The 27,915-nt window shown below is 42.3% G+C and overlaps 1 protein-coding gene across 1 annotated transcript; it reads right to left on the reverse strand.

The window, feature by feature from the left end:
* Positions 1 to 186: 186 nt before the first annotated feature.
* On the reverse strand, positions 187 to 27,915 carry ptpn9a (protein tyrosine phosphatase non-receptor type 9a). Its single transcript, XM_085168734.1, has 13 exons — positions 27,311 to 27,915; positions 17,036 to 17,179; positions 11,760 to 11,849; positions 10,397 to 10,521; positions 9,906 to 10,011; positions 9,117 to 9,227; positions 8,145 to 8,461; positions 7,558 to 7,645; positions 7,236 to 7,305; positions 4,253 to 4,331; positions 4,008 to 4,158; positions 3,565 to 3,772; positions 187 to 2,587 (listed from the first exon to the last, which is right to left on the reverse strand). Exons 1-13 carry the CDS (start codon positions 27,407 to 27,409, stop codon positions 2,397 to 2,399), a joined length of 1,779 nt encoding a protein of 592 aa, XP_085024860.1. The 5' UTR covers positions 27,410 to 27,915; the 3' UTR covers positions 187 to 2,396.

Raw genomic sequence — 27,915 nt, forward strand, 5'->3', positions numbered from 1 at the left:
CACGATGTAAGAGACATCTTTTATTCCTGGCTTTACTTTTATAATTGTCATGTTTTCATTTATGTCATTGCATTAAGTACAAGACTGAAGCTGCGTTTGTCGACACAATGATACCATATTCAGTGAAGAACAGTAAAAGTGCAGCTTTGAAAGCCAAGAAACACACCGCCTGTACAAAGACACAGGTTGGCATAGGTTTTATTTTATTTAATACAGTATAACTTTAATCACTAGTCATACGAATGATAAACAGGTTATAACAGAACAAATATAAAATTAATGTAGATAATTGTATAATCCTAGCTAATCGTATGAAAACAGCTGTTGAATAATAGAAAAATAAAATAGCGCACATTTGTGTTCATCATTGAAAGGAAAAGTCTACAAAAAAAAAAAAAAAAAAAAAAGTACACACAAGGATGGCAGACAGAAACCCCCCCCCCCCCCCCAAACTTCACTACAAGCAAATTCAATATGAATTCTGTAGCAAAGAACAACCCCCCTCCCCCCCTTCCCTGCCCCCAACGCATAAACATAACAGTTTTTGTACATGTACTCAATAATAATAATAATAATAATAATAATAATAATAATAATGATGATGGCAAGATACTGGGACCAAATGAAAGCACAGATTACATCCACAGTCTGGAGAACTGAAAGCAACAATAATAATGAAAATTATACTTAAGTTTATGATGCTCACATGGCCCAGAAGGACTTCATAAGGTGTAGGCACAGATTTGTGCTTGTTTCAACTATTCTACCCTTGCTGTCTGGTTTTCCCAGTAAAAATCAGCTCTGTTTGTCCCAGTAAAGCACTATGCAGATTTGTATTCATTTTACAGTAAATGGTTTATATTTAAGCGTCACTAAATTTACAATAACAATCAAGTTATCCCAGCATCACGTGTAGAGCAAAAGAATTAAGTTTTTCCTCCTCCAATCCCGTTGCCATAACGACCAATCTCAGAGCATGTTGGGAATAGTTGTTTCAAAGTGCTAAGACATGTTTTTGTTTTTTTAAAGAAAAAAGTATTGCACTACTCATGAGGTCTTAACTGATGTACAGATGCATGCTTAAATGGCATAGTAACTGCAGCATGGGCTGCTCTAAGCAAGTGTGTGAGGATGCATGTGGGGGGCTTAGGAATACATTCCCACAATAACGAAAGCTCAATGGCCCACCTCACTATAAGCGAAGCTGCCATGACTCCATATTTAGCAGAAAGGGTCCTTCTGCTAAATATCAAGGGGGGGTGGGGGGAACAAGAAAAAAAAAAAAAAAGGCACAATCATGGACTGAAATGAATAATGCCATTTGGGATTTGAGAGGATTCATTTTGGATGTGCTTTACTTATTTGGGCTGGAGGAGAATACATTGATGGAATGAAACTGCTTCTATCCTGACTGTGGTTTCACTTCGTGTTTGGTATGACACTCCTGAGACTATGAAAAAGTAGCTCGTACCATCCATTGCCGTTTTCACCTACAACGTCTGCAGCCAAATCGGTCATTAGTCAGTCTTCAGCCTGCCGGCTCCCAATTAGAAAGTCGGTGAAAAAGCATAATCAGTTTTCCTGCTGCATTTACCTAGAGCACGCTCTGCATGCCTAAACCGCAGTTCCAGTGGTATAAGCACCCCCCTCCCCTCCTCAGGTCTACACGTGAGAAAGGACAGTGGTGGAAAAATATCCCAATCTGACTCTCCCAAAGCTCAAACATTTATCACGACACACTGTTACTCAACATAGACACGCTTCCAAAGTGAACAGCCATGGTAATGGTTCAAGCAATTTCACCCCAATTTTTCCGAACCGCACTGAGAACAATTTGTCCAAGAACACATGAAACAAGATAGCAGCCACAGTTCAGTCTCATCCGAGGTGGCATTTATTATGGCAAAGAAACACTTATGAAACACTACAGCAGCAGTTAAGGTAAAATGAAAGAGCAGTTTTTTGGACTGTGTCCATGTTAAAAGGTTCAATGGGATAAACTACTTTTGGGAAAAAAGAAAAAAAAAGAAAAGAAAAGAAAAAAAGATGATCTTGGACCCGATCTCATGCATGCAACACCACTGTGCTGCGCTGAGCAGTTTCTCCACAATGACGTGCATTTTTGGAGACATGTTCAGCAAATAAACAAAAACGTCACATTGCCAGAAACGTCATCATTAAAAACACTATGTCAACAATCAAGCCTTTTATCATCACAGTCTTGGTCTGCCAAAAAGCTATGGCCTAGTTTTTATTTTTATCTTTTGTAAAGACAGCATCTGTGAGGAAGTTACAGTTCCTGGGCTAACTGATCACAAAACATGGCTTGGAGCTAACAGACTTGACTGCAGGAATCACAGGGCTCATGGACTGGTTTGGAAGATCATGGCTGAAGCTCACTGATTGGCTGGGATGAGGCCCTGTCTTTGGGCGTGCTCCAAAATGGCATTGTAGCAGAAGTAGTACTGGTCTGGGGTTTGAATGCTGAAGGCCCTCTGTGTTCTCATGCGGTGCACTGTCTGGCACACGTTAAGTGAGCCTACGTCCTGTAGCTGGGACAGACAGATGTCCAGGGCACAGAAGGTACCTGCCGACAACAGCGGGTTAGTGGCAACACTAAGATTGCAGACAATGAAACGCTATCATGTTGGTTAGAAGCCTTATTCTCATACAGTCTGATAAACATACTCATTCAGGAAAACAGAATATTCAGGTTACTCTTTGCAGGATGTTGCTGTACCAAAAAAACCTCCTTGTGATTCTTTTGGCTGCTAGCAGATTGCTGCAGCGACTCAGTCTGGATCATCATGCAAACTTCTCTGAAAATACTTTGGAACTGCTTGCTCAGTGGTAAGAAATTTTGAAGCCATGCAACGCAAACTAGAAACAGAAGGTTTCCCATTAGAGTAAAGGTTGTGGCTTAGCACTGGAGTCAACACCTTTCAAAAGGCATGACTTTTATTTTGGAGACAAACCCCCTCTGTATGAGTGTCTGCAGACAGGTAGGCAAACCAGGACCAACCGCAACAATCTGCTAGTTACCAAAGTAAGGAGAATTTTTGGTGCAGTACTTGCTGTGTGGCTAGTTCACATGCTAACAGCCAGCAACCAGTCTCAAACCACTCAGGGAATATAGATTTTGTTTGCGCAACCTGTGGTTGGTGATGGGTTGCTAAGACTGTGTGACTGAGGCCTTAAAGCACAAGCACACCCATTGTGTTGGTCACTTTACATGCATCTATTCATGTAAGCCATGAAGGCGCAGGTACCTGCTACAGTATTCTCACCACTAAAGCAATCTTGCATCTTTTCAAATGAAAAGATGCAAGATTGTTGCTCCATCTAGCTCTGTATAATCTGTGAACGTGAGCTTCTGGATAACTACATCATTAAAATAGTGGTAAAAACTGACAGGAACAACACTTGTGTTCAACCCAGCTGCAGCGACAGCGGACATGTCAGTTTGACATCAACTTTGCTGTTGGGTGCAGTTTGTGAGGCACTGCACGGTGGGTATAAAACGGCCCAAAGCCCTAGAAGAAGGTTTTTATCCCTGCATCTCACCTGTTCTCCCAATTCCTGCACTACAGTGGACCACCATTGGCGGTCCCAGCGGGTGGCCTGTCCACTGAGATCCCAGAGCCTTGACCATTTTTCTCTGTTGTCTCTTCACAGCTCCCAGGAAGTCAATCAGAGTCACTGCTGAGGTGGGGACGCCATAGTCGGGCCAGCTGAGGTACTGGAAATGACTCACTTGTCTCTGTTCACATGTCTGGATACACAAATAAAATTTTACAGGTTATGCGCTTTATGATAGAAAATATGTACGACAGAAAATGCATTCTGCTTGTTGAAAACCGTTCAACTGAACCAGGGAGTGGAGTACTTTGAACATTTTGGGGAATGCAAAGAGTATGATGAGGATATCAATCCCACTTGGTTACTGGTGCTTTTCAGGCAATGCCAGATTTTTTGGCCGCAACATTAAGCAAAATGTTTTTTCTCACCTCAGTGTTGTGCAGTTCAAGAGTGGTGTGGTTGTAGTGGCTGTGGCGGTCCACCCTCTGGTTCACTACTGCTATATGGCCATAGACCTCCTGTCCACCTTCCTCCAGAGGCCAGTACTGCCCACACTTTCTCCGACTGCCTTCGTCGGTCCTGCGACAGAGGGTCAGGACGTATTTGACAAAATTAACACTGATTCAACTTCTAAAAATCAAAACAGATACTTGTAGTTCATCAACTCCATTACCTGGTTGTCATGACAATAACAAGGACATTTTGTTCCCAAACCATCCTCCAGAAATCACCGTAGGTCCTGTCTAGTGGTCCTGCACAATACAAACACCAAAGTTGAAGCAAATCAAAATTACAGTGAGTAAAAATAAATAAAATTAAAATCTGATCCCAGCGTAATGAGTCATACTCATTTAACTGCATGGAGTAGCTCCTTAATGAGATACATTAACCCACAATAAAGACAAACATTCAGCTCATTATGTAAGATTGCCAAATAATTTTGGTGGTCTTAGCAGTCGTTTCTGAATCATTGAATTACAGCAGTGAAATGTCATCAGAAATCAGGATGACATGATCATTTCTGAAAATAAACAAACAGATTAACCTTGGGCATTTATACAAATCAGTTTCGTGTCACTTCATTTTTTAAAGTCTAATTCAGGTTATTCCAAAGAATTGGTCTTCATACAGTCAGCAACTGTTAGTCCCAGAAGTGAGCAAAGGTTTTCCCAGCATTCTCAGAGGTGACGGCGTATTTATGGACACAAGCTTAAGTAAAATACCATAGATGTCTTCAGGTGCACGGTCATTAGTGTTACTGTTCTTCCCACTGATCTTACAAATGTTCCTAGAAGCCTAGGGATTCCTGTAGTGAGAGAAGAAATGTTGCACTGCCAGTAAAGTTGTGTACAAGGTTGGGTGGTGAGTGCGTTTTGGTACATGTTGCAAAACCATCAGAAACTGTGGTCGTATCAGTGCATGAGTGATTATTCTCACTCCCGGCTGTTCAAATACAATTCTACCTGAACTACAGTGTTAAAAAGAAATTAAGGAAGGAGGAACACACTGAAAACACACGAGATCTTAATGTGGGGAAAAAAAACAACAACAACTCTGTACTGTGTTAGGAATGAAAGGGTGCTACATCATTGGCTGGAAATGATAATCAATCTACAGAGGGCTGAATTCTAAGAAACCCTGGAGAGAGAAAAAAAAAACCCCAAACGAAAAAAGTGATACAGTTTTTGATACAGCAGCTCAAGAGTACTCAGTAGTTTGTATGGACTCCATGTGATTCTATGCATGCCTGATGACATCAGGTACTCACAGTGTTGGGAAGGTTACTTTTAAAATGTATTCCATTACAAATTACAGAATACATGCCCTAAAACGTATTCTGAATACTTTGGATTACTTAACATATTATCATGCATTTTACAACTACGTGAATGTACCATTGCTGTGATTTATTACTATTACTGAAGGTCCGCGGCTCCGAACCGTAGTAAAGGGACCTCTGCCTAATACGGGTTCCGTGTTGGGCTCGTAGCCAAAAAATAGCTTTACTTTGTTGTCTGGGTAAACTCTGCTTGTGAGAGACAGAGAGAGGCGTTGAAAGGCTGCTCCAACGGAACTTATTGTTTCAGAGGAAAACACGAACAAAGCGTACAGTTGCGTTTTAATGGTGTACTTACAACTGGGCTCGTCAGGCACTCTTCTTGGCTGCAGTGGTTATTATTATATTTACATGCTTCCAGCTCCCGTTTTTGCTCGATGACAACTCGTAGTTTTCGACTCTCTTTTTTCTCCCACCTCACGCTCACAGACACATAACGAGTATGGCAGTCCATTCTCCCTGCAGCACGGACTACACTGCCCATGATGCTACATTCTGCATTCTGCCTATTAGCTTAGCACAACAACAACAAAAAGGCGCTCTCTGGCCCAGGAAACACGCAGAGCGAGGGCGTCACCCTGTAACCATGGCAACCGCAATGCTGCTGCCTGGAACAACAGAACATAGCTGTCAAACAAAACCCAAACAGGCCTGACCCGCCACAATATCAAACAGGAACGTGCCGCCGTTTAATCCATTTATTTTAACAAAGTAACTGTATTCTAAATACCACCTTTTTAAACGGTAACTGTAACGGAATACAGTTACTCATATTTTGTATTTTAAATACGTAACAGCGGTACATGTATTCCGTTACTCCCCAACACTGGGTACTCACCACCAAACCAGTTACGGTGAACGATATTACAGGCAGCACAACATTCTCCCAATCTTCTCCACACCCTTTCATGTTTTGTCACATGTGTTCAGGGTGAACATGCCTTGATCTGTAAAAAGCATGGGGTGTGATGGACCTGCCAATTCTGGTATTCTGTGGTAAATGCCAATCGGGTTCCACGGTGCTAGGCACCTGTCAGGCTCTTATATCGCCCTCATGATGTCTGTTTCTGATTGTTTGGTCAGACATGTTCACACAAGTGGACTATGTGAGGTCATTTTTTAATCACCAAGGGGCAGATACCAGTTCTGATGGGTTAAAGGCCTTCTTCAGCCCTGTCCAGCTCTCCTAGAGTATCTAGCCATCTCCTGGAATCATCTCTGTGCTATTGAGACTGTGCTGGGGGACACAAACCTTCTGGCAATGGCACACATTGATGTGGAATCCTGGAGGAGCTGGACTACCTGCGCAACCTCTGTAGGGTTCAGGTATCACCTCATGTTACCAGTAGTGACACTGACATAATGCTTTGAGCAGTGTACATACCTCCTAGTAACATTTTTCTCCTTGTACTTTTAAGTGTTTATATAAAACCTTACTCCAGAAGAGTTCAATTAATCAGAAATCTGCAGTAACTTACTGTAGAGTAATTAGAAATACACCTTTGAAAGTATTAACTTCTGTTATTATAATATTTATTTTATTGGGCAACAAACTGTCCACCTCAGCTTACTGCCACTGTCCACTTATATGCTTCAGTTACATTTATTGCCATTTATGACACAGCAGTGGTAGTAACAGTACCCACTTAGGCTGATGACCAAATGTCCTCATTTAAAAAGGTTCCCTTGTAGTCACACACTTATTTGGCTGTAGGTTCCACTTAACATTACTGATGATATCAGTTTAGCTCATTAACAGGACTGTAAAACTGGCATAACACTGCAAAACAGTCCTTTTAAATAAATTAACTTGTCGTACCTTGAGTACCAATGTAGGCATTCTTCTGTTTGTAGCCGTCCATGAAACTCGCATTGATGTAGTCTGATCTCTGTGAGAGCAACAAAACTCGGTCACAAAAGGTCAACAGAATGCCAAACACATCATGTCAGTTCAATTGTTGGAGCATTAGAGACTTTAGAGGAGAAAATCCAACAGTTTGGTTACACGTTTGCTTTATAAGCTAGGTGGTAGGTGTCCAGCTGAGTACTGGGAGTGCAGTAGCCAGTTAGCTTGACAGCTAAGAGTGACCATGAATGGAACTGATCAAATGAAATGCACATTTTTTTAAAACAGCATTTACCTCATTCTTTCTGGGTTTCAAACGAACTCTCGTCTGATCAAGGCACAACACGTCGCCGTAGCGATTCTTCTCCTGATTGTAGGCTGCTCTGTAGACAAAACAAACGTTTACTGCTGCTGCCCAATGCGGTTTACAATTACAATAACAGTCAACACACACTGAACTAAAGTTTTGGTTTTCTGGTCATGTGCTACTTAGTTACATGTGACATTGAAGTGAGGTCTATAATTTATAGAAGACTTGAAGAATTTATAGAAAACTAGAGGCTAAGTATGCAAAATGAGGAAAAAGATGCAGTCACCAAGCACAGCTATACATTCCACTTTATAAATGCCAATAAGGAACAAAACAAAACATTCTGAAAATATTAGAAAGGTCATCTATTGAAGTCTGGGTTAAAGGACATGCCGTGGAAGAGATTACATTACAATGCTACTAATTTTTGTCCTTCCCAGAATGCATGCTGCACCTACAGCATAAAAAGATTACAGGTATTAATAAACTAATCTTTCTGGCAGCTCTGCTCAGCCAGACAGAATCAGATTTTAAAGTGAACACTGAATGTGCGCCTGCTGCTCTAAACTCACTGTGCACAGTGGAAGGTTCCGGGTGGTGCTTCTTTGCGTAGCTCCTCATACTCCTGATGGATGCCCGAGCGCTGTAGCCTGCCGAGGTGCGTCAGCAGCTCCTGCGGGCGCATGGACTCTGGTCCAGGGACGTGAATGGAGGCATCTTCAAAGGGGATGCCCACCAATTCATCCACAGGGTCTATTCTGCCATTCTGGCCCGCCAGTAGCTGCTGGTTCCAGCTGTACGCGTCCAGAGGCAGCAGGCCACCAAGGTGCTGAGGCAGACAGTCTCTGGGGAGGTGCTGGCGCAGCTCGGCCATTTTTACCATCTGAACCTGGAGTTAGGAGAGACATAGACTGAGATGGATTTGTTTTTACCCCCAAAGAAAACGGCATAAAAGGTCAAAGGCACTCTGCCCGTGAGTTTAACCTGTTAGCAGTACCATATCTTGAAGGCAGACTACAATAACTGGATCTCATATAGGGTTTTGTGCACTTTACATAAATGTGAAAATGCTGCAGTCTTTCTACAGCTGGCACGCAAATACTCACTCACTTAGGAACCTGCGTATGTAAAATTGACTTCATGATATGGAACCAATTTAAAAAAAAATGCAACAGGATACCATTTGTTTTAAGCCTGCTTTATCTTAAATATCAGTTTCTCTCCTACTCTTGGCATAAAAATTAAATACATCCTGTGCACAGTGGCTCTTAAGAAAAATCCATGCTAATAAAATAATGACTGGTAATAATGTAGGAGGTATCCTGACTCCAGTGATTCAACATCTCAGGCATGTGTGAGGCAGCAGGATAAGCAGTTAAAGAATCTCATAATCACATGCACAGTTGGTACACTGAATCACTCACTGCCTGCCATTTGAGAAGGAAAAAAAAGAAAAAAAAAAAGCTTTTGCCCTTCCCTTACTTAATAAATTATCATAAAAATGAAGCTGAAGAGCTACTTTGAGAAGTAGTCAAAACATTTACCCTCTCCCTCAGTTTCTCCTTGAGAAGCAGGCTGAGCAGATTGTAGGGCACTCGAAACCACACCGGGGCACCTACGATCAGCACCTTCTTCAGCCTGGCAGGGAACGCCCCCTGGTGGACAAAGATGGTAAATTACAGTAAACCAAATTCTTTGTTTAGAACTCACATTTTAAATTTTATGCTTATTATATTTATTAATATATTGTAAATTAAGGGGCAACCTCTAAACACAGGAGATAGTGCCAAGTTTATCTTATGGTACTTGTGCATCTAGGTATTAAGTACACAGTATGTGTACTGTATGTGACTGAGGACGACAGCTGCTCCAGAGAGATCAATATGTGGGCACAGAATACATCCCGCTGCTGCTGATGTGACCACATAATAGTCGGTGTTATTGACTCCAGCGGACATACTGCTACATGTTTAAAGTGTAACTCACTTAAATGCAGGCAACTGCAAAAATAAGTACCACTGCCACTGCATATGGATTAAGTAATACTTTAAAGGCTATCAACTCACACAGTGAGCCACTCATTTGCCTTTTTGGACATTTACTTAAATCCTGGAAGACAAAACATTTATAAATAAATCAGATTACTACTTTCTAAGACGGAAATAAATGTGCAGTTAGCCGATACTCTAGCCCTGGAAAGGAATGAAGACTTTCAGCTCCTTTAGATCAATGAAAGTACTGTTTACATCTGGTCCTGTGAATAATCCGAGCATGTGCATCTCATTTTTGATGTTTACAGCACCTATTCACTATACTGCACTGAAATCCCAAACCTTGAGCAAGTTGAGAATCTTCTTGCTGAGGTCCAGCTCAAAGTTTGTGTAGTTGGAGCCTGCCATGTCATAGATGAACACTAAGCCATTCCTCTGAGTCTCGAAGCTGTGACACAAAAACAAAAAGGAAAAATCCAGTTTTTGATATCTTCATTAGGTCATTTAACTACTACCCTGTGCTGTCAAGTGGAACTTATTCCCCACACGGCTGATAAACGTCATTTTGGGGAAGACTTAAACAAACAAGTTCCAGTAAGACAGTCTTTTCATGTACAAAATTTGATTCATAGGATTCCTTCAAAGAAAAGAAACGCTCACCGAAATAAAGCGAGTGATGTGTTTAGTAAGATGTTTAAAGGCTACAATGCCACACTATGCAGTATTTCAAGGAAAAACAAATACCCAGTACTTTACCCGACACTCTCCAAAAATTCAAAACAAAATGTGACCATTTTGTTGCAGCTTCATTCACTTAAATCCACGTTCCTCACCTTTCCACAGCCCGATCCAGGAGGTAGAAGAGGGCCTGAAGCACCACATGGTTGCCTGTCTTGTTGGGGTGATGCAGTTTGGCTGTGTACAAGGCGATGGAGGCCCCTGAAGGGTCTCGTACACTCTGAAAATACACAAGCACACAATACTGGCAGGTTATCATTCAGCAGAGCAAAAGCAGTTTGTCACAATTTTCCAGGCAACAGCTGCCCCCCCCCCCCCCTGTACTGAATTGGGGATTGTTTATTAGTACTGGGTTCATTCTGTATTGTTTATATGGAGTTATGAGCAAGGCGGCAGAAAATAAGCAAGATGGACACACACACATAGAAATACCAGCCTTATTCTGAATATCTTTATATCTAGCATTCAAGTTTCTCAAATGCATGAATTATGATGCCATTCTTAGAAACCGTGTGGTTTTTGAAGGAGTTTACTAGAGCTAAGTGTGACAACAACACCCAAACAGAAGTGCAAAAATGAAGAATGGAAAAAGAAAAATGACCACAGGGGGGCACTTTGGTTCACATGCTGGCTGCTGGCAGGTTGCCAGCTCAGAGAAAGGGCTGTCAACAGTTCAACAGAATGAACAATTGTTGTCATTACTGATGCCGCGGGTCTTGGATCTCTTCATTTTCTTCCTGGGGTAGAGACAGAATGCATTTTCTGAGCCAAAGCTGAACTGTGCTGAGAATGGGGGTGCCCGGGGAACCGAGGCTCTTCACTCGAGTGGAGCTGGTGACCAGAGATCCTCCGGAAAAAGCTCCTTTGTAAGTAAATAAGCCTGTATTCTCTGGCACGAGGGCTAAAAATACACCAGACAGGATGTGAAGCCCGCTGCCGAGGCTGGAGAACTCCGACGTCAGGCGAGAGGATGTGCAGCATCAATGCCACTGTGGCACGTCAGCGGGGAAGGAAAAAAGGGAAACGCGGGGAAATGGGAATGTGTGTGCGCGCGTGTGATCGCATGTGTATGCAGTGGAAGTCGGCATCTTTAACGGTCACAATTTGGCTGACAAAAGGCCAGATTTATCTCGCACAGGAAACACACTTGGAAAGTCAACAAATAGCCTGCACCCCAAAAAGCACATCAGGATGAGTGCTTAGTTTTTGAACATTCAATCTAAGGAATGAAGTAAAGTCATTGTTATTGTTGTTAACGCAGCAGCATTAGAAACCTGATGAAAAGACACACACATGCACACTAAACGTCACTGGAATCACTGGGATGAGGTACGTTGTAGAAATTGACTAAACATATACACGCACAATATTAATACACAACATTTCCATGTGGGCACGTTACACATTACACCGTGAATTAATCTAAAAATGTGGAGGATATTTCAGGAACGCACTTACCAACACAGTGAACTTTCCACTGAGCAGCTCGGACCGCAGAGGCTCCTCCTGAGGCTGAAGTCTGACAATTCCCTCTTTAAGACGCGTTTCCTGAAGAAAACAGATCACAGCAGGTGAAGGCAAGCTGTGGGGCAGCTCTAACAGGCCGTCACTTTGAGGTGAATTCCTTTCTGAACAATAGTGAATCACCTGCCTGGCTTTCCTGCCGGGAGGATTCCTCTCTGCTAGCCCCCCCCTTCCACTTTCTGTGGAAAGTCTTAAACTTCAGCTTAGGTGTGTCTTTTCAATTATAGTTGATCTTACAGACTTATTGTGAACAATATTAAACTAGAGATACTTTGAGTTCCCGCTGTTGAAATTGGCCAAATTAAAACACCTTTAGTTTTAAATGAAGCTTTTCTACAGATTGACGGGAACTGCTGCAGCTCACCGATTTCTCTGCAACCCTTTTATTCCTTTTAAGACTATAAGCACTCGGGTCTTAATGGTAACGGATGTACAGATTCAGACTTCACTAGACTGCCATTACTCCATGAAATACGTCAGAAGGAAACTGTAGAGTTACATATTCAAACACTCCCTTTCCACAAAAAGCATTCTTGGTTAAACCGTACAGCTTTCCTGAAGTGCTTTCTTGCCACTCTAAAGAGGATTGAAGATTTATTTATTTATAATTATTTATATAGCACCAACAACAACAGTTGCTTCATGGGCTTTATACTTTAAGGTAAACACTTTAATTATACAGAGAAAATCCCAACAATCAGACAAACCCCTATGAGCAAGCACTTGGCAACAGTGGGAAGGAAAAACTCCCTTTTAACAGAAGAAACCTCCAACAGAGACAGACTCAGGGAGGGGCGGCCATCTGCCACGACTTGATTCAGCTCCAACTATATAATTTATCAAAAGGGAAAGTTTTAAAGCCTAATCTTAAAAGTAGAGAGAGTCTCTTCCCCAAATGGGTCTGAAATCTGCAGGCTCTCCATCCCAGTCTACTTTTAAATATTCCAGGGACCACAAGTAAACCTGCAGGGTGAGAATGAAGTGCTCTATTGGGGTGATATGGTGCTAGGATGTCTTTAAGATAAGATGGAGCCTGATTATTCAAAACCTTGCATGTGAGAAGGTTTTTTTTGTTTTGTTTTTTTAATTTCAATGAGCCATTGAAGAGAAGCTAATATGGGATAAATATGCTCTCTCTGCTCCCTGTCAGTGCTCCCACTACAGCATTTTGGATCAAATGAAGGCTTTTTAGGACATCCTGATAAAATGAATTATAATAGTTAAAGTGAAGCAAAGTCCTGTTTAAAACTGGCAGTATAGTGTACTCACATGTCCACATGCAATAACTATAGCTGCCAATGTTTCTTTCTGAACATTGCCCTTAGGAATAAAGTAACAGCTGTTCCGATAATTTAAAAGGGACATGAAACACTACACATGGCTAATATGCACCATCAAGCCTCGCTCTCAAAAACTGACATAGAAGTAACACTGTAAAGCTGGATTTAAGAAATAAGTGCGTAAAGTCCTAAAAACATGTTTAGCGCCATCTTCTGTCAGTACTGAACGTGACGTCATGTGGTTGGTTGGGTCTAATAGACTTAACTAACATTAAAACTAAAAATCAGCCTAAGGGGGATCACTTTTGTTCTGTTCCTGGCTAAGACAATGATTGGCTGTTCGGCTAGCTGTTAGTCGTAATGTTACTGCTTTTAAATGAGGACTGTGTGGAGGAGAGCCTTCTCTGTGGTTTCACGATTTTTTCATGATGTTTTATCAAGGAAGTGGAGTAATCTGAGATGCTCTGATATTCTGAATGAATCCCGTCACACGTCTTGACAAAACTGATGCTCACCATCATCCTTAATGTAACACTTGGCTAGCTTATCTGAAGCTGGTCTACTTGTGGTTAAATAGCTTTTAGTAAAAATTGATACGCATGTTTCTTTAAGAGAATATCGTACCAATTTTGCACTCCGTCATATAACAATCTGTGGCCTCAGACCGTAAACACAGGGGGTGATCTGCAAGGCGATTTTTTTTAAACCGGATACTTGCAAGATGCTACATTTTCTATGACCCACAACTATTAAAGTTTATAGATAGTAACCCTGACAGCAAAAAGACTTCGGAAAATTTGTCGTGTCCCCATAATTAAACCCCGGCTCATAACCCCCTGCATACTGCATTGCATTTTCTGTTTATTATTTAAAATCATCACAGGGAAAAACATGTTTTTGTGCATTTTAAAACCTCACAGTAGCATCTCAATGTAAAATAGGAAATGAACAAGTGGCAAATTGATCCTTGGGGTTTATCATTTGCCACATTCGCGGCACTAAACCAGGTTAGATTCTCCATTTTATGGCAACACTTAAAGCCGACCTCTCATTTCTCTAACCCTCCAAACAAACAGCGCACTGGAAACTTTCCCTCCAAGCCCCCTCCCTTTCCCGATTCTCCTAACGAATGACTTGTCCCCAGCCTCGTCCTGGTGCTGGCGCAGCATTAAGCTGTGTTAAATGAGCTGCAGCGTGGTAGGGGAGACTAATCCTTCTTAAAGTCACACCGAAGGCGGTCATGAGCGAGCCAGCTACTCACTGGTGAAAGCTACCTTGATGACTGAAATGACTTTACAAGAAAAGGACGGTGCCACAACTACAATCACAAAGAAGTTAGAATTTGTGTGAAACTTGCCTGGCAACTTTTTGTTTGTCGATTTGATAAATGCCATTCTGCATGTTCATATTTGGAGCCATATTGACATTTAGAGGGTAACCCCCCCCCCCAAAAAAAAACAACAACAAACAAACAAAACAAAACCTGCTGTAGGACCTGATGCCCTGAAAGTTTACCTTCATCAGTTTCTGGCTTGATAGTCATTTCACCAGATGTCCTTTCTGTGACACGTAGTGTCAGGTGAGTCCTCAGATTCACCTAATCGTTTTCTCATTTTGACTCTTTGGTGATCTCTCGATATCCCCGCACCAGAAGATTATACAGCCAGCATGCTACAGATATACAGTATGTTTTTAAACTTTTTTCACTGCATTTCTCCCCAGGGAGGTGGCTAAGAGCACAACAAGCAAACAGGAAGCAAAAAAGGGGAAGATCAGCCATGTCTATTTGACATGAATAGCTGTCATTTGCCTTTTATGCTTCAAACAGGCTCCAAAATACAAAAGACAAGATCACCCCCACAAAGTAAACTTTAAAAACAAGTCACGTGCCATCTAGTTCACTTGACCTCTAACACAAAGTAGTTACATCCAGCACTATTTTTGTGTTAACATGGTTTAGCATGCACGCCCAACATGTGAAACTTGATGTTCCTCCTTTAGACCGACTTCATAACCTCAGCTGACCAAACCAGCCCCTATTTTGATTCGCAACAAGCTTTCTGGAAAGCTTGAAAAGCCTGAATACCGCTTCTTGAAATATCCCCCAATGTAAAATTTAAAAAATAAAAAAATAAAGCAAGTGCGTGAGTTGGTGTGTGTGTCAGGCCCCGAGGTTTGTGATGCATCTGCTCAGGCCATCTCTTGCTTGGCAACAGCCTCTGAGGAAATATGCTCAATGAAAAAGGGCCTTGTGCTGCCATTTCTGGGCACAGTGAAGACACCCCACACTCGTCAACCAAGAGGGACGCTTGTTGTCAACTGCAGCAGATTTTATAAAAACTACACAGAAACCCAGAATATAGCACTAAGTGTACATTTTCTTTGGAACAAGTCAGTAAACTGTAGTTATACGTCAGAAGCAACGTGTTACAGATTCATAACAGTCTGCTGCTCTCAGTTAGAAATCTATATTTAGAGCAGCTATTAACTGGAAACCATCTTTTCACCAAAACAACTAAGCTTGAGATGAGTCAGGGCTTCTATTTTTTTTCCTCCTTTAAAAGGAGCTAAACCTAACCTAACGCAGGGAGCTTGTTTGCAGTTTGACCCTGGCTGACGGAGGCGCAGCGTCACATATCGCATCATTGTCACTAAGGTGTTCTTTCATCTGCTTGTGACCTTAAGCAAAGCAGAGGAGCAGCCTTATAAAAACAGCACCCACCTGCACAGCCCACAGTGACAACACTAATCCAATCTCTGCCTTTAGCTGATCTCACCATTATACGATAAGGATGTGTCCCCCCCCTTTCAAATGTGGGATAAATTAGTTTCAGGATTTTTTCTTTATTTTTTTTAATATACCCACACTTTGAGATTTTGGAGTAGTCAAAGTGCGAATTAAAACTTCCCAACCACTTAAATTGTGTTTCAGGTGAGATCTGGGGAAGTTTTTTTTTTGGTTTTGGTTTTTAATATTGCTGGGAGGGAGAGAAAAATGGGGAAAAAAACCCAGTTATACTGAATGTTATCTATTGCGTTTAGGTGTTTCGAGCTCTAGCCACTCCCGTGTGTATGACACAGCAAACCCAGGTGAAATGAAAGATAACATTGTTCTAGACTTGATGTCCGGGTTCGGTTATGTAAATGAAATCAAAACCTTGCCAGGACAAAGCCAAGAACAGACTTGTATCAATGCACCCGTTTAACAAGCTTAAACATACATGGCAGGTATGTTTTACACAACCGTAGCACTGTTGATACTGAACTCTATGTAGGACCTGTTTAAATACTATGTACTAAAAAATAAACAAACACCCCCCCCCCCCCCCAAAAAAAAAAAACTTCCAGCTTCATATTCAGTGTATCCTCAGATTTAATGGGGACTTGTAAACTTAGCTGTAGGCTGAAATTACAGTAGACTCCTTTAACTGAAGGTGATGAATCCACAGCAGCAGAGGGAGGACAGAGAAAGGGGCTGATAATGACTGATGTGAGTTTTTCATTGTATTCTTATGTCAGCATTATCATTTTATAATTTAAGTTTTAAAAAAAAAAGTGTTCCACTGGGATGTTACAGACTTTAAACAGTAGCTCTGTGGCGATGAAACTGTATTCCAATTCTGTAATCTTGGGGGAAATAACAAAACAAAACAAAACACAATTTCCATTTGGATTATGGGAAAATTGGAAAGCAGAATAGAAATGTAAAGATCATATGCATACTTCCATATTTGTATGATCATTGTAATATTAGCACGCATGGCAGATTTTCCCTCGTGTTGTGGAAGCTTGAATAAAAATAAAAAAAAAAAGCCAGGATATGCCGCAAGGATGGAAAACTGCCTTTTTAGGTCGCTGAGCTGTTGACCTTTAATATTTGTATTTGTTCCAGAGTGCTGCGGCAGCATCATCGTCTCCTGACGCCCTTACCCTGTAACTGTGGAACAGCTCGATGGCTCGGAGGACGTCAAACTTGCGAGCCATGAGGAACTTGACGGCCAATTCCCTGGACAGCGGAGACACTCCATGCTGACTGGTCCACTTGTTGATTTCCTCCAGAAACTGCCTGGTAGCCTGAAACACACACAGATGTTGTCAGAAAACTCTGCTGTCCCAAAATCTGAGGGTCAAGCAGGAAGGAAGTGAAACTGGGGGTTTGAACTTGATACATCCTCAAAGGAAGTGCTATCTACGGCCCCAGAGATTATTTGATGCAATGTTATGGCCTGCTGCAGTGGGGGATATGCTGCTGTATATCCTTGAGAATGAAGTAAAGAATGTAGCAGCAAGCAGAAAGAAGATGAAGTAAACATTTACACCAAAATGAACACAAAAGTGGAGTGACACATGCAAATGGACACGTACATTACGGGGAGACATTTGTTGCTCGAAATAAAACTCGCAGCCTGAAGCATGAGCGGGGGAAGATAACCGAATCCTGCAAACTGGTGTTTATGACATGAAGCTGCTTTAATGACAAGGCTGCACAGACTTTTAATAGTACTTGGCAGTGAAATTACTTGTCTAGCTGTGGAGCACCAGCTTTTTAAAAAAAAAAAAAAACAACCAAAAAACCCCCCACACAACACGGGTAAAGTCGTGTGTCCTGAGCTTGCTCGAACTGAAAGGTGTGTTTGCCTTGTTCAAAGAAATTGAACTGCGTGTCAGCATTATTCTTTCAAGAGAAGGTGATTAATTGGCCATCAAACTCTGCATCTGAGGTGAAGATGATAATTGGTTTCTTAGGAAATCTGGCTGCAACTACAGGAAAGAACCTCTAATGGACCGAAACAGAATGGCAAGAAGCGTGAAAACAGCAACTGATGTTATGATTACTGGGGGTTATCTGGCATTAATGCCCAATATTTGCTCCCCTTTTTTGGTCTCTGCTAACAGTAAGGGAAACATCTGGCTCTTTAGCTCCCAAACACTCCATATTTTCATTAGCCTTTTATTAACTTTGTCTATGTGCCACATGGTGCTGAGCAGGTACAGCCAGCTGAAAACTGCTGCAGCCAAAAATGACACCATGAGTGATGAAAATGAGCCAAAACACGAACGCTGCATGCGCCAACTCCATAAAGCTCTGCACAGCTGCAGGGAACTGCAAACTCACGCACTCCTCTGTGGGATCGTCACATGTGATACCTATAAATATGTTTTTATAACTTCCTTAAGTAAGAAAGTTTTCTCCCTTTTAAAAAGTGTGCTTTCAGCATTGTGATACCTTTAATGTCTTGCTGGCTTCATGCTGCACTTGTAATTTAGAAAAATGCGTTTAACTTCGAGGCCTTCAGCTCATCTTGGAAGTAACTTCTGCATTTAGCCTGCAGTCATTCAGGGGCTTCCTGCCTCTCCCCTCTTATTATATACACTCCCTCAGCCCCCCCCTCCCCCCGCCCCTCCCACTCTCTGCGTTAGCGAGTCAGCATCAAGTGAATCCTTCAAAAAGGCGACAGGAGGAGGCAATGAAAGCTCACGCTTTCAGAAAACACAGGGTTCCGCTTCTCTGCTCAGGCACGGCAGCAGTGGGGCACGCTCGGGAGACAGGAAGTCAAGTTCAGGGAATCCGCGGCTCTTCAGGAATACAGAACAATCCCTGATGAGCGCCGAGCCTGAAGACAGGATGCCACTGTCTCCCCTCGGCAGAGCTGGTGCTTTCAAAAGCAGGAGGGCCTGCAGCTTTTGCTCTGTTCAAGAGGCCTTAGCATGCAAGGGATGAGGGATGATTGCACCTGACAGGGCTGAGGCCTGTTGACATCCGATTCTCATGGGAAAAAAATGTGGAAGGGAAGCGGGGGAGGGTATAATGAGTTATGAGGTTTTCACTGTAGAGAAGATACAATGTGTCATAAAATGTGGGAATGGCCAGCAGAGAAGAGCAAGGAAAATAAAAAATCCTGGAATGAGCCATTAAGATACACCTGCTGCGATACTTCAGAATGTATGTACTTCATGGTACTTTCTTCTGAGCAGCTGAGGAAAAGCTGCCAACACAAAATTACTGCAAACTCATTAATGTATCCTACACAGAGATGCAAACAAAAAGGGGCCATTAAGGGTCCATTCCTCTAAATGTTTGCCCCGCCACATGCCTGCCTGGAATTCCTGTCACGGAAAAGTGACCACCGTGTCTGCAGATTTCTCTTGTGAATCCAGTATGCCAGATTTCAAACAACAGGGTCTAGGGTTTAGAGAGATGGAAAACAAACAAACAAAAATATCTGTCCATTATTGGTCCAACAACCAGAAAAAAGCAAAACCAAGAAGGTCCTGTTTTGGACCACGGAGCTAGGTCCAGTTTACCCAGCGCCCTTTGCAGATCTGTGCGATACACAAGCAGTGGACTTCGGACTAGTTTGTTTTGTTAGATATACCTCCATTAAAAAATACAATCTAACATACATGTGATGCGCAAGTGGGCTTGACGAGCGTAGTCCTCAGTCAAAGCAAACGCATTTGACGCAACTCGCAACTTTAAAGAAAATGATCCAGATTCATAACATTTATTGGCTTCTTCCTCTGGCCTCCACCTCTCCAGCACATTTCATGACATTCAACGTGGGATGTTTCCTTTGCTTTGGCTCTGAGTACAGCTATTTCCTAATATTACAAAATTCTAGTCTACAAATCTAAAAGTACAACAGGTATTTAATATGGGCCTTGTGCTCTTTGTTGTTGCTGCAACATTAAGCGTTTGCGCTCTTTTGTTGGCCAAAGACAGCTTCCTGTCAGATTACCTTCAGGTACACTCAGGTTTCCAAAAACTTCAGCGGTCTGACAGCTGCTCTTAGCCTTTTAAGGACAGCCTGCCAACTCCAGGTGGTGACCCTGTGTTCCAGTAGAAGCCAGTCTTGTTTGGCTTTTCTGCACTGGGGCCATATCTGCCAAGAGTGGAATGTGAGGATGAACCAGTTTGTTTTCATGATAGCGCACCGGATTGCTGTGGAAGACTCACTGCAGAGGAGTGACTTATTCAATTCCTGGAGGATGCATAAATATTTGGCTGACTTGCCCCACTTCTGAAATAACTGGAGATTCTCTTTTTTCCTTGAAGTTCAATTATTTAAAAAACAACAACAAACAAACAAAAAAAAAAAAACACCACCAAAAAACACACCACTTGATTCGAGCTTATGTGTCCTGCCATAGCCAGAGGGGTTTCTGTGAGCACAGAATGAGTTTGTATCTAGTCACAAGTCATCCTGACTGCAGAGAGAAACATTTTCTGGCCTGACGTTACATAATCCTGTTTTTGAGTGTTGTTCGCTGGTTGTGGCGGACGATGACAGACAATAACTAATTGATCAGATTTGCTGTGGTTGCGACCTGCTGTGTTGGGAGTTAACAGATGAAGTTGTGATTGATTATTAGCGCTAAAAGCAAAGATCCAGTTGTACAAACATGTTACAACACCCCACCCTAAAGGGGTCACTGCTACAGGAAATCACTACAGGAAGATGTCTGCTATAGAGAGAAAGGGGCTATAATCAGCAGCAGTGAGGAGTTAACAGATTCAAGACACTAATGAACCATGATATCACTTTCACACCTTTATAATGCTGCACTTTGCATTGTGGAAATCATTACTGATAGCAGCATACTGGCAATGCATTCATTTAGTCAGCATTTCCACTTTGACAACTGAAAGTTGATTAACATACATTATCCTCTACACTCCTATTTTCTGTGTGATCCAAATGTCATGCCACTCGACTATTATTATAGTACATTCCCTTACATTCATTGACAACCTTTATTCTATGCTGCTTCAACCCACGTTAGACTAAGGCTCCTGCCACAACTGCCCACCATGCTACTAGCATGCATGTTGGAAAAGTAGTTCATCAATAATGACTAAATAATTTTGCAATTTGTCTCCAAGGAACAACGTCGTGGTAAGCTGCAATTACCATCCAATACTGCTATACTTTTTATGTCAAGGTGACTATTTTGAGCAACAATGTTGCCAATCAGTTATCAAGATTACTTTCTATTCATTTTTGTGAATAAAACATCTCAGTCACATCTTCCTTGTGTCTGAGTTAAGATCCATGTGCAAAGGTTTTGTTCTGTCCAGTCATCAGTAGAAAAACTGTATTTAGTAAACCAGGATCCAAAAACTCTTAACTGGACAGAAAAACAAAGCACTGTTTGCATAAACTTTGCCTGATGAGGGTCTGAGGCCCAACATGTTATAAGTAAAACAAGTCAATTCTTTCTGTGCATGTTTACTTAAAATAAGCTTACAGTAAACAATAATATTTGCTCCATATTGATATAATGGCATCAGAAAGTTGCTGCAGATTTGTCGACTGCACAACCATTATGTGAAGGTGCTCTATTGGATTGAGATCTGGTGATTGTGGAGGTCACCTGAGTTCAGTGTCACATTCAAGATCCAAGTTTTGTGACATGCTCTGTTATCCTGCTGAAAGCAGCCATAAGGAGACGGGGATGGACATGGTCAGCAACAAAATCTAGGCAACTTAAGGTGTCTAAAGGATGCTCAGTTGCCATTAAGAGACCTAAATGTGTCAGGAAAGTATCCCTCACACTATTATACAACCAGCCTGAAACGGTAATACAAGGGAGATGGCTCCATTTTTTCATATTCTTTATGCAAAATCTTTCCAATTTTTTATTGTCCAATTTTGGTGAACAAGTATCATCTACTTCAAAGTTTAACATGTTGTGGGTTCAGAGATGCTGTTCTGCACACTGTGGATGTAACAAGTGGTTATCAGATAAGCCAACTCACCCTCACCTCAAATTTCTTCTGTTGTCCAATTAGCCTCAATTTCCCCTTTCTTAACTGACAGTTGTGACACCCACGTGGTCCCCTGCCACTATAGGCCATCTGCTCCAACGTTCAATATGTTGTGGCTTCGGAGATGCTCTTCTGCACACCTCTTGTTGTAACAAGTGGCTATGGAGTCACTGTCGCCTTCCCATGTTTTCAGACCAGTCTCTGTATCCCCCCCCCCTTCTCTTCCACATCCTGATGCTCACTTTGAACTGCAACAGGTTCTTATTGATCAGTTCTTCATGCCTAAAATGCACTGTGTTGCTGCCATATGGCTGATTAGAAACTCTCATTATCCAGCAATTAAATGGTACATAATGAAGCACCTGATTAATGTGCAAACTGGAATTTTCACGTGTACCACAATGCTTGGTTATAAGAACTGGTCCTGAATGTCTCAGTACTGACATCAATAATCAGTCCACTGTATTTATAATCTGAGAAGGATTCGTGGCAACTGTATCAGTGTGTCAGCTTATATTTTATGGAAGGATCATTCCTCCTCCTCCCCCCCCCGGGATTCATGGCTGCCCTTCACATGGTTTTTCCAGCATTTATTTGATTACAGATGCCATGCTAATCTATTTACAAATGTAGGACTGCTGTTGCCAAGCGCCTTCGATTCACTTCACTGAGTCCCATTTGGCACGAGTCAATACCAAAACAGGAAGTCAATAACGTCACTATCTCCCTATTCCCACTTTCCCTCACTCTGCTGCTTCCGGGGAGTAGACTCTACTCAACACACACACTCTGTAACTCATAAAGTCCCCCCACCCCCCCCACCCAGAGTCTAGTGGAAATACTTTTAACAGCTGCCTTTAGAATGAAGTACCACTACAACAGTGTATACTCCCAAGAGAACACGAGAACACACACACACACACACACACACACGGCTGCAGATGTAATGAGGGCGTCCGGTACCCTAGCAGGGGCCCTGGCTCACACAGGAAATGGAGCAGGCAGATAAGGAGCTTTCTGCTGGCCAGATGATGAGGAGTCGGTGGAAAGAGAAAGCACGAGCATGACTGGCACCGAGAAGTATATATATGAGAAATCGAGCTTCTGCAAACTCATTGTTATTCCACCACAGTAACTGCACTGCTCTGCTCTGCTGACGCTGGATTTCGAAATAATTGGGTAAGCTTAACAGCGAGATAACTTCAACTGGTTATGTTTAAAGCAGAAGCTGATGAAATCTTACATAATCTAATACGACAGCCATACATAAACCCCTACCTTCATGAATGAGTTAGACTGCTGTTGATTCAACTTGAATTTATTTTTAGAGGCAGCAGTCTGTGGTGCTTTTTTTTTTTTTTTTTTCTTTCAACTGAATTATATTGAGAAATGTCCTCTACTATCTCAAGTATCATAAGTGACATCAATGAGGTGGAAAAAAATACCAGAAACTGTACGACAACCCATAGAGGATCAAACACTGATTTCTGAGAACAGATGGTTATGCTAACTTTACATTTAACCCCCCTCCCCCCCAAAACAACAACAACAACAAAAACAACAACAAACAAAAACACAACTAATCTTTAAATGTAAATAAATGTGGAATGCATTTGTTTGCAAATCATATAAACTCTGTATGTAATTGAGAAAAGCACAAAGACAGTTTTGGGTCTTTGCATTTCATGATGCATGACCTATCTGGACTGCAGGCAGGCCACCTTAGCAGCCAGTCTTACTACTCAATCGTACTGCTACAATATGTGCAGAATGTGAATGACATTACAGTTCTTGAGGACACAAAGCAGTCCCAGAAAGAAGGGACAACCTGTGTGGCAGTAAATGTTTAAAAACCTGTTTATAACATTCATGTCGCCTTCACAGATCTCCAAGTTACCAATGTCAGTGGTCATCGCAGGCTGTATGTTGACAAATTATCCAGATAGCAGCATTCATGACTTCCAAAGCAAAATTCCAAATTTTCATTCATCCACGACAGTTTTTCCACTTTGACCTCAGTCTATCTTTTATGAGCTGGGATCCTGAGAAGCTGATAGCATTTCTGGATCTCTCACATTGTGTTTTAACTCACATTTGTGAATGCAGTTTTTTGTATGTGTCCCATAGCCCACGCAGAAATTATTATTTTTTTTAACTCAGAAGAGCATTTGTTTTTAAATGCAGAGCCGCCCCAGGGCCCAAAAAAGAAAAATCAGGGCCGATAAATATTGGTTTTTGGCCTCGTGTGCAGGGATTTCTCTGGATTCTCTGAATCTGTTAATGATACCATGTACCACAGATAATGAGAAGCCTAAACTTTTACTTTGAGAAACATCCTAGTTAAACTGTTGCCCATGCGGTCTTTTGCAGAGCACTGAGCCTCTTCCCATTTTCTGACTGAAAAGCCTCACAGGGATGTCCTTTTTATACCCAATCATATTACAAACTAACCTAATTATTTCTGAGATGTTCTGCCAGATTCCTCCCTTCCTCCCCCCACAGTACACAGACTTTACAGTCTTTCGTGGCCCCAGTCTCAGTTTATCTGATCATTCATCTCTGTGCCATTTTCAATTACATTTCTACACACATGCTATTTTTTCCTGGAAACAGCCAATACAGAATAGCACATCACAAACACTTTAGTTATCAAATCTGAGGCAGAGGCTCACTCATGTTGAGCAAACTTTTCAAAATAAGTTAAATAACAGTTTGCGAGGAGAAAGAAGAAACATGCACGACATTGGTTCAGTCTCTTAACCACACAGAGGAAGTCAACTAAATCATCAAGCACTTAAAGCAGCATTTTTCACTACAGAAAGTGGAAAATCCTTTCTGTAAGCTAGAGCATGTAGTCAGGACTGGATCATGTGACCCTGAATCCTCCCTTTGTTATGCTGCAATAGGTGTAGGCTGCTGAGGGATTCCCATGATGCACTGAGTATTTCTTCTTCAGTCACCTTTCTCCCACACTGTGTGTTAATAGACCTCTCTGCATTGAATCATTACTTGTTATTAATCTCTGGCTCTCTTCCACAGCATGTATTTTGTCCCAACTTCCTCCCCTCACCCCAGCTGATCGCGGCAGATAGCCTCCCTTCTCAGAGCCTGGTTCTGCTCGAGGTTTCTTCCTTCCCACTGTCGCCAAAGTGCTTGCTCATAGGGAGTCATGACTGTTGTAGGGGCTACCTTACAATATAAAGCGCCCTGAGGTGACTGTTGTGACTTGGTGCTATATAAATAAAATTGGGGACAAAAAACAAAAAAACAAAAACAAACAATAAACATGAATATGTTCTTTCGAGCATCTACTGACATTTTTAAGTATGCACACAAAGCTTCCATTAAATGCATGTAAAATTATCCATCCATCCATCCATTCTCTTTCACTTATACTTATTAGGGTTGTGGGGAGGCTGGAGTCTATCCCAGCTGCCATAGGGCGAGAGGTGGGCTACACCCTGGACAGGTTGCGAAACTGTCACATGACTAACACAGACAACCATTCAGACCTATGAGCAGTTAAGAACCACTTAACATAACCCCACTGACTGCATGTGTTTACAGTGTGGGAGGGAGCCAGAGTACCTGGAGAGAACCCACCTAGACACTGAGTGAGAAAAAAAATCATTATCAAAGAATATATGCAAAACGGAAGCAACACCCCCGTTATAATTTTGTTGACCTTGACTACAGGTTCACTCTTGCCCGTTTGTTTTCCTCTCTGCTGTCTTCATTGTGCTCGCTTCTGTTCTCTCCGACTTTGTGCTGTTACCCAAAAGTTCAACTGTAACAGCGAAGCAGAACTTACAAACCAATGAAAGGCATAAACTGCTCCTCATTTATAACAATATTCAGACTGACTACAGGCTGCTACTGGATGTAAACTTCCTTTCGACTTGCTCTCACCTGGATCTGGAGCTGTACTGTAGACAAACAATGAAGCGCAGAACCGGAATAGAAATCTTTAACAAACTAAAAAGTGCGCAAATAAAGTACATCAGCTCCTTTGCTGGTATATCACTAGTTGCCAGCAGACTAGTGGCTTGAAAAGCTAAAATTAGCAAATAATCTCTGGTGATTTAGGCTACATTAGCTAAGGTAATCACTGATTTGTGTCATGAAATTACCCCTGCATATTCTTTCTGGTGCAGCAACTCAAGTCTTATCTAGAGTATTAATGACAAACCACACTGCTGAAGCAGCAACGCCTCTGTGAGAGACTGAATCATCATGTCACCAAGAACATGGAGCAGTTTTCTTTAGGGGTGGTGTGATGAAATTTAGGGACGCTTGAGCACCCCTAAAAAGAGTCTGAACTCGCCTATGTAAGATACCGGCATCGGCATCGGCATCGATACCATCGATATTTCGATCTGCCCGGCTCTACCATTCATGCATAACTCTACTACTACACTCTGTTTTATAGCTAGGTCTGTAAAAGATTTCCATCCTCATATGATTAAATACTTGAAATCGCAGGAATATTCACCTCAAAAATCACAAGTCAAAAAGAGCAAACAAGCAAATCTTTACACTTGAGGACCTGTTCAGACATTACCTCAAACAAACAAAAACAAAGGCTGGCTGCTTATTTGTCCATCATCTAAGGGATTTATCAAGCAAATCCTTCTGCTCCAATAATCAAGAGTCTCATCATTCCTAGAATAAACGCTCCGTTCTTCGGGCTCCGAGTTCTTGAAGCCTAGAATGAGCCAATAGGCCAATTCCTGTTCTTGGAATAGTTTTCTCAGAATTCTCCCACTTCTCACTACTTCCAAGCCTCCAAGTAGAAAAACAGGCCAATAATGTCGAAAACGATATGATGACTTAAAGCTGGTGTTTAAGAGTGTGGGGACAGAGTTTGCACGGCTATTTTTACTTAAAGCAAACAACAAAGTACTCAAATATTTGAGAGAAACGCACTTCCTCCATCCTTAACTTAGAAAGTGCGGCGATATGTGCGTTAAAATGTGCTCGGATGGCACGGCATGAGCATGCATGACTCTTTACGCTGAGCCAAGTTTCTACTGTGTACATTTTGTGAAAGACCGGCCAGCGTTTCCGACTCTCGCGGCCAAGCAGTTTCCCGTCAATACACCGTGTTTAACTACGACACACGAAACAAACATGCCCCCCTTCCCTTCCATTTTCTAGGGGGGCGATAAAGACAAGCTCGGCCTGTGCTGCAGCTCATCAGCTCAGCCGCTGACAGTGATGCAAAGAGAGCAGTAATGCGCCAGAAATCGATACAATATTTTCGCTCCGCATTCAGGACCGTTTCGGAGCACAGCCACCATTTGCGCACTCACAGTACACAGGGCAAAAAAGCCTCCAGGTAGAGTCTCGAGACTGAAAGATTTTTATTTATTTATTGTTAGCCAACATAACCCAGAAACGAAGAAGTGTAAAAGACACGGACTCTCAGGGCCTACCTGCTCTTCCTCCGCTGATAAAGTAGCTGCCATGATTCTCGTCAAATCTTTGACCACTTCTTTTTTTTTTGTTTCCTTCCCGACACTGGTCCGTTTCATACAGCAGAGGATGGCGGTGATGTCGGTGTGTCTGTCCCTCGTGTGAAAAAACGGGGTTTGGAGGAGGAGGAGGAGGAGGTGGAAGGGGGGGGGGGGGGGGTTGTCCCTCTCGCTCACAAACTTGAAGGCATCTAAAAACGCCACAGTTTTCGGCCGAGTGTGTTCGCTCCTGATACCGCCTGCGATCGCGAAGCACGCGGGTCAATTAGCATAAATCTACCAGTCTACAAACTCGAGCGAGCCGCTGATGTGTCAGATTTCACCGAGAAGGAAATTAGAAATGGAAAAGGGAAGGGGGGGGGGGGGAGCACGGCGCTCGGAACAGCCTAGACGAGGACTCGCTTCATTCAGCTCGGGTTCAGACCGTGTTCAGCACACGTCGGACTGCGGCTGCCCGCTGCCTCCTCCATGCCATGTATCGCAAGTTTTGAAGCTGTGAACCTCGCCTTTACGCTGTGAGACGGTGACACGCGCACGACCCTGAGCACCGCGAGAGACAGCAGGCT

The sequence above is a fragment of the Neolamprologus multifasciatus genome, chromosome 7, assembly GCF_963576455.1.
Source record: "Neolamprologus multifasciatus chromosome 7, fNeoMul1.2, whole genome shotgun sequence".
NCBI classification, from domain to species: domain Eukaryota; kingdom Metazoa; phylum Chordata; class Actinopteri; order Cichliformes; family Cichlidae; genus Neolamprologus; species Neolamprologus multifasciatus.

Bases quoted from the DNA above. Each gene is read 5' to 3' on its own strand.
- ptpn9a (XM_085168734.1), bottom strand. From the start codon at position 27,409: ATGAAACGGACCAGTGTCGGGAAGGAAACAAAAAAAAAAGAAGTGGTC. The intron at 4,159-4,252 runs GTAATGGAGTTG...CCTCTGTCGCAG, and splicing joins GTTATTGTCATGACAACCAG to GACCGACGAAGGCAGTCGGA. The intron at 2,588-3,564 runs GTGAGATGCAGG...TGTTGTCGGCAG, and splicing joins TGCAGGAATTGGGAGAACAG to GTACCTTCTGTGCCCTGGAC.